Below are 7,837 nucleotides of genomic sequence, written 5' to 3'. Positions count from 1 at the left end.
TGCTTTCGTCCCCCTGGTGTCTCCTTCCCAGAGGAGCGTCCTGCTCACCAGCGTCCCAGTGGAGGCTGCTGCCAGGCTGATGTATTTTTGATGAGGAGGTGCTGTGGGGGAGCCTCTGGAGGATCCTGCGGCCGCAGGAGGACAATGAACCTCGCTCAGGTTTCCTGCTGGACGCTACCGACACCGCTGCTGCTCTTTTCTTGTTTTGTGTCGGTGAAGTGGGAGAGTCCAGGCTGGAGTTACAGCCACACGAGGAGCAGAGTCACAGAGGCAGTGTTACAGCCCCAGCCCAGGACACCGTTTTTACTGGCTTTACTGTCAGGAGAACTGCAGGCGGCAGCTGTGTTTAAGGGTCAGACTTATTTCACGTAGATCAGATCCCAGTGGGACTATCCATTTTCAATTAAATCAACTCTTCCAGGAATTGAATTTGGTTGCACCAAACGGGGAAGTTCAGGTGCAAAAAGCATCGTCAAGAAAATAATAACGACACATTTATCTTTTTAGCTCTTACAACGCCATTCTCACCGAGAACCTGCAGAGAAACGCACCAATAATGGAGCCTAGCACAGGTATCCTTACTTTGTCTGTGTTCTCTGATTCACTTCAAGTTTACCTCTACCTTTTGTTGATAGGTAGACAGGTTAACAGGAAGAGAAAGACAGTCCATGCCACAGTCAGAGTAAGTTTGCTCTAAGAAAGCATCTGGAGCTTCACTTCAAACCTGCAGGTGTAGGTGAAGTGCTGAAGATCTCTCCCCAAGCAACCCCACTAACACACACTAACCCCTTCCTGTAGCCTCCTGTCTTTAATTTGTACTGGCGGACATTGAAATATTTAGTAGGAACCCTACAGGCGATTACATTTAAAGTGTGTGGTTAGACGCTGCCTACCCCTCGGTGAGGAGCCGGGGCTGATTTTGGTGAATGGTCGCAGAGTTTACAACGTCAGATTTTACTCACTATCAATAATTTAGAGGTGGAGGGGGAAAGAGAAGGAGAGCACGAGGAAGGAAAGGAGGAAAAAACACACAGGAAGGAGGAGAGAGCAGGAGGAAGGAGCCGTATGAGGAAAAATGTACCAGACTGTAATGCATGTCGGGAGAAAAAAGGGCTTCACTTCAGTGTCCATTTGTTAAATGTGGCAGAAACTGGGTGTGAGTGTGTGTCGGCCATGATGTGTCTGCTGAGAGCCTCGCTAAATGTTTGTTGATTTTCAGACTTTGTCCTGCTGTTACCACACTCGGAGCACAGTTTCTGCCTAATTTTATCTACTTTGGTAGATGTAAACATTGATGACTATATTTTGAACTGCCTTTTCTGGACAAAGTAAATAACATTTTTAACCACTTCTCTCTAGCAAATATTTTACCTTTTTTTTGTTGACATTGGGTTATTATTATTGTTTTTTTTTCATCCGATTGTGACCTAAATATTTTGCCAACATTTTGCTGCATTTGTGGCCAATTTATGCCAATATTTGTAGCTTTTAGGTTTTGTTACAATTTGTTTTACTGCTGAATCCTTCTAGAATCTTATCATAGTAATTTTTTTTCTCATAGTAATGTTATATCGCTGTTACATCTCTATTATAATCGAGGTGTATTTGTCTATCACATCCTTCAATTTTGTCTGTGTTTTTTGGGGAGCCTTTTATTCAAAGGTACATTTGTCCTTCTTGTTTTTGGAACAATTGCATTTTTGTTTCCCTAACTGCTCATCCTCTGTCCTTTAATCCTCTCTCTCTCTCTCCTTCAGTGCTTTCGTCCCCCTGGTGTCTCCTTCCCAGAGGAGCGTCCTGCTCACCAGCGTCCCAGTGGAGGCTGCTGCCAGGCTGATGTATTTTTGATGAGGAGGTGCTGTGGGGGAGCCTCTGGAGGATCCTGCGGCCGCAGGAGGACAATGAACCTCGCTCAGGTTTCCTGCTGGACGCTACCGACACCGCTGCTGCTCTTTTCTTGTTTTGTGTGGGTGAAGTGGGAGAGTCCAGGCTGGAGTTACAGCCACACGAGGAGCAGAGTCACAGAGGCAGTGTTACAGCCCCAGCCCAGGACACCGTTTTTACTGGCTTTACTGTCAGGAGAACTGCAGGCGGCAGCTGTGTTTAAGGGTCAGACTTATTTCACGTAGATCAGATCCCAGTGGGACTATCCATTTTCAATTAAATCAACTCTTCCAGGAATTGAATTTGGTTGCACCAAACGGGGAAGTTCAGGTGCAAAAAGCATCGTCAAGAAAATAATAACGACACATTTATCTTTTTAGCTCTTACAACGCCATTCTCACCGAGAACCTGCAGAGAAACGCACCAATAATGGCTCACTGAGTTGTTTTTACCTGTGAACAAACACCAAGTATCACCTGATGTCACTGTGAATCAATTTAGCTGTAAGCTGTAATGCTGTAATGTCCTAGGACAGTGAAGGCATCACTGCTTGGTTCACACTTCCAGTAGATAGTGTTTCCCTTTAGTTTGGTTTGACTGAGTCGGTCAACATTAGTTACATGTGTACAGTAATAATCTAATTTACCTGCAGCTCGTGTTTTGAAGGTGATACGGAGAAATGGGTGTAACACACACACAAGTTCACACACACAAATACACCAACAGAGAGGATTATTAATTGATGGGAATTCCTTTGCCCATTCACTTTCTCAGCAATTAATACATTAATTAATCATACGCTTGATTTAATTTGTGGCCGTTGCAGCAGAGGGATCTTCCAGGACACACACACAAACACACACACACACAGACACACACAGACGGTCAGCAGCACCCAGTCAATCACGGGGTGATTTCCCACACACAGATCTGTCTTGTCATGATGTATTCAGTTTTTTCCCAATGATAACCTTCATGCAGTGTCCCCTGAGGAACAGGTCAAAGGACTGGAGGACAGGCAGGGGTTAATCCCTCTCTAGGTTTGATGGTGTGGCTGTCACTCAACAACAACAACAACAACAACAACAACAATAATAATAATAATAATAATGTTTTAAAAAATGCAGATATTTGTATTTTATTCTAATGACAAATGAATTAACAGTATTAAAGTAATTGTAAGTTCTCCATACTACTACATATACTACATATACTATACAATACACCTTAATATTTAAAAAAAAAAAATAACCCAGTGTGTTGTCTATGTATTGTCTAATCAACAAATTATTTAAAATGCCCCTGCAGTTCCTCCAATGACCTCTGCTTCGGGACGTCTACGAGTAACTTTAAAACAAGATATTTATTTTTTCAATAGACAGTACGCCTTAGAAGAGACAACTGAAATTCATATATTTTCTCAGCGGTTCATAAATATATCTCTTATATATAAATAACCGCTGCTGACTCCTCACAGTTTAAGTCAGACTTTGAATATTTTAAAGTTGTGATGTCACGAAGGGTCACTGAGAGTTCAGAGGGAAGTGATGTCACAGGTGATAAATGTTTAACTCACATAAACACGTCTTCATCTGAGGAATTCATCCAGTCCATAAGGGTGTGATGTGGTCCTCAAATGGTGGGTTGTGACCCAAAAATGAACTATAAGAAAAACTATAGAATTACCCAAAAAAATCAAGTTTTTGGACCAGGACTTTGTCACTTAGGAACCGATTCTGTTTATTTTCTTTTTTTTAAGGCCCTAATTTAAATCTTATAAAGTGAATAAAAAAGAACACGTTTCATTGTCATTTTGAAGTATTTTTGTGTTCTGCTGCTGCTCTTTTTAAGTATCTTTTAACACAGTTGTTCTTTTGTATTACATGTTGGGTGATTTACACAAACACACAAAAAGAAAATAATATTAATTTAATTTTTAAACACGGGATATACAGTTTAAGGACAAAATATACATTTTACAGAATTGTCTGGGATTTTTCTTTTTGCACTTCCTTAATTTTATATATAAATAATAATATATAAATGACATTAGTTATATATTATTATTGTTTGTCATATTTCCAATAAAAATATAGAGTCATTTCATAGATATTTTACAGACATTATATAGATTTCTATCTTTTATGAAGAATTAATCCATGCTTTAATCTCACAGATTAAAGCGGTATTTTAATCCAGGGTGACGATAATAATCGTTGCAGACATTCCTTCCTGCAGGTGTTCAGTTCGGTTTTGTGTGTGCAGGTCCAGAACAGCAGCATCTTTCCTGCCTCGGCCGCACGCTTGGGGGCGCGTCCACAGACGTGATTGGCTGACGTTCCACCAATGAGGAGGCGACTGCGTGCCGACGTACGGATATATGCGCTGGAGGCAAAGGAGCATCTCCATCACAGAAGTCCTCAGCAGGAGACCAGGAGGCAGGAGACTCTGTTGGAGTTACACCTTTGTCCTTCTTGCTTTTCTTTTTCCTGTGATTTTGTCCGAAAGTGTTTTCACCAACATCGTTTCTTTCTCTGAGTGTTTTCGTCACAGACACTCTGGTTTTTGTGGGTTTTTTTCTTTTGGTTTTGTTTTCCTCTCTGAGGCGTTTCTTGGTAGAAAACCACCAAAACGGAGCCGAACGAGGACGACGCACAGCGACCCTCCCTCACTTCTGCCATCATGATGTCCATGAACAGCAAACAGCCTTTCAGCATGCACCCGATGCTGCACGAACCCAAATACACGCCGCTGCACTCCAGCTCCGAGGCCATCCGGAGAGCCTGCCTGCCCACACCGTCGGTGAGTCCGCAGAGAGGGGCAAAAAAACAAACAAAAAACCCCCCAAAAAACACCTGCACTACTCCTTTAAATCCACAGTCTTTAACTAAACTTTAGCAGGAAGATGTGGTGAGTTATATGATTCACACCCAGTGTAGAAGCTGAACTTTTGTTGGATGTTTTGAATGTAAAAACACAAAACAAGTTAAACGCGATATTTGGGAAAAAACACGAATCAAACTGGGTCTAAAACTGTGACAAATAGATGAGAAATCACGTGAATATGTGTGAAATAATTGCAAAAACACAATTGTGTATTAATGCGTGTTTTTTCCACCAAACATATTTTTATCTTTGCAACTGAATTTAAGACAATCCTTACGTATGTTTAAAATTCAGTCAAAAAGGTATGAAAAATATAATTTTTAAATATTGATTGGATTTGATTTTGGATTTTGTTCTCATTAAAGAAAAAAATATTCAGTGTATGATACTCTTAAATACATAATAAAAGTAGAGTTTATGGATGTGGAAGCGAGGCCAGACATTCAAACTCGACCTGGTCTCATGCCACTGCGCGCAGAAATTATTTAGAGGATTGTAAATATTAATTTTAAATGAACAAATCCAAAACACGCGGCTGACACACTTTCTCTCTTCTCACAACAACAACACAAATTACAGGCAAATTCCACACATACATATATATATACATATATATATGTATATAGAAATGCATTTATATCATTCCCATGTTATATTCAAGGGTTGTTTTTTTTTTGTTTTTTTTCCATGTGATAATGACAAATATTACGGTATCTCCACAGGGTTAAAGTTTTATTGTAAATTTAATTTGACTTCTTGAATTCAAACGCGTAAAGTTCGAGTTTGAATCAATTGAAGGAAGCAGGAATTGAAACAAGAAAGTGGATGAGTTTTAAATAGATAGATAGACTAAATTAATCAACTCCCGATTCGTCGATAAAATCCTCTCTCTTCTCCTCCTCCTGCAAATTAGTTTTTTTGTTATTCTGCGAAATTCTATTCGTCTGAAGTTGATTTTTTTCTCTCTCTTCTCCTCCTCCTGCAGCTCCAGGGAAACATCTTCGCTGGTTTCGATGAGACGCTCCTCCAGAGAGCGGAGGCTCTGGCCGCCGTCGACATCGTGGCTCAGAAGAGCCACCCGTTCAAACCGGACGCCACCTACCACACCATGACCAGCATGACCAGCATGACGTGCACGCCCACATCCTCCTCAGCGCACCTACATCACCCGTCCGTGCTCACCTCCCACCACCACCCGGGTCACCACCAGCCGGCCCAGGGCCTGGAGGGCGACCTCCTGGACCACCTGACGCCCGGCATCTCCCTGGGAGGCATGTCGACCTCCGACGTCTGCTCCACGGCCTCGCACACCGCCCACGCCGCTGCCGCCGCACACATGTCGGCCATCAACCACATGCAGCACCACCATCACCACCACCACACGCAATCCATGAACATGCACGCGCACGGCCTGGGCTCGCACGGCTCATTGGGGGGCTCCGGCGGCGCGGACGCGGAGCCCGACCCCCGGGAGTTGGAGTCGTTCGCGGAGAGGTTCAAGCAAAGGCGGATCAAGCTCGGAGTGACCCAGGCGGACGTGGGGTCCGCCCTGGCTAACTTGAAGATCCCCGGGGTCGGGTGTCTGAGCCAGAGCACCATCTGCCGGTTCGAGTCCCTGACGCTGTCGCACAACAACATGGTGGCGCTGAAGCCCATCCTGGAGGCCTGGCTGGAGGAGGCGGAGCGGGCGCAGCGGGAGAAGATGTCCAAGCCGGAGATCTTCAACGGCGGCGACAAGAAGCGGAAACGCACGTCCATCGCGGCCCCGGAGAAGCGCTCGCTGGAGGCGTACTTCGCCGTGCAGCCGCGGCCCTCGTCCGAGAAGATCGCAGCTATCGCCGAGAAACTGGACCTGAAAAAGAACGTAGTCCGCGTTTGGTTTTGCAATCAGAGGCAAAAGCAGAAACGGATGAAGTTTTCTGCGACGCACTAAAGCAAAAACAAAAACAAATCAAATGAAAAAAAGCAGCAGGACAAATCAGAGACAACACTGCTGATGCTGATGCTGATGCTTCTGATGCTGAGGCTGATGCTGAGGCTGATGCTGCTGCTGCTGCATCACTGTCAGACAGAGGGAAACACAGGCTGCACCTGCTGTTCCTTAGACTCAAAGACTGGCACTTAAAAAGTTCAACAACTCAGTTCTGTCTAAAAAACTTAATTTTTTTAATTTATTTTATTTATATATTAATTTAAACCCGATTTTAAGTTATTCTCACCATTAAATATCCTGTTATGAAGGTTAGAAAAACTGTGATGCTGCATCTTCTCCTCCATCACTTAGTTATTTATTCAACCTAACAGAGGCATGCACAGTAAACTCCGGGGTCAGGTGTTCGAGTCAGGAACTTATCAGATCAAATTGACTTGAAAATATATTGTTAAAAGTTCCATTCACAAAGTGACTTGTTTTTAATTGGAAAACGTAGTTGGTTCGTTGTTTTTTTCTTTTTGAGGACTTTTTACGTTTACCATTTTCATTCAGAGATTTTTGAAAATATAATTATAGACAATTCTGAATACTCACCTCAGAGTGTATTTTCATAGAAAGTTAATTCACTGCTAAGGCTGTGGTGTCAATTTTAATTTTTAATTTTAACAAACCAAACCTTTTTAAAATTAACCTTCATGTCCTCACAGATTCCAAAAGAGGTTTCCCAAAAATAATTGGACAAATAATGCTGTACAACACGTTAGAAAAAGTTCAATATTATATTTTTTAATTCAGTTTTATTCGAGCTTGAGAATTGACAAAAAAAGTTGACATACAAATATAATATAAATATATTTATTTATGCAACCCTTCACTACAGTATTATACATTTATAATCCCAGAATGCATTTCAAAGAGGACACAAAATCTGTAAAAATATAGAATGAGAAGAAGGTTTAAATCAAAGTATCTTTCCAAAAGTCACAAAACAAAAACGTAGACACATGAACCGGAATCCTTCAGTGCATGTTTGTGTTCATTAGATTAGCAAAAAAAAAAAAAAAAAAGTTAAATCTTTAGGTGGTTATCAGTGTTGCAGCAGCATTGACACAGTTGAAAAAAAATCAAGTTTGT

General features: G+C 42.0%; 1 protein-coding gene across 1 annotated transcript; it reads left to right on the top strand.

Moving 5' to 3' along the window:
* The first annotated feature begins 4,157 nt into the window (after positions 1–4,157).
* Positions 4,158–6,753, top strand: pou4f4 (POU class 4 homeobox 4). The gene is made up of 2 exons (XM_008332734.2): positions 4,158–4,686; positions 5,756–6,753. Exons 1-2 carry the CDS (start codon positions 4,567–4,569, stop codon positions 6,701–6,703), a joined length of 1,068 nt encoding a protein of 355 aa, XP_008330956.1. The 5' UTR covers positions 4,158–4,566; the 3' UTR covers positions 6,704–6,753.
* The last annotated feature ends 1,084 nt before the right edge of the window (positions 6,754–7,837 follow it).

This window comes from Cynoglossus semilaevis, chromosome 19 (genome assembly GCF_000523025.1).
Source record: "Cynoglossus semilaevis isolate Cse_v1.0 chromosome 19, Cse_v1.0, whole genome shotgun sequence".
In the NCBI taxonomy this organism is placed as follows: Eukaryota; Metazoa; Chordata; class Actinopteri; order Pleuronectiformes; family Cynoglossidae; genus Cynoglossus; species Cynoglossus semilaevis.
The sequence above is the reverse complement of the archived record's forward strand: the minus strand, read 5'-3'. Positions and strand labels throughout refer to the sequence as shown.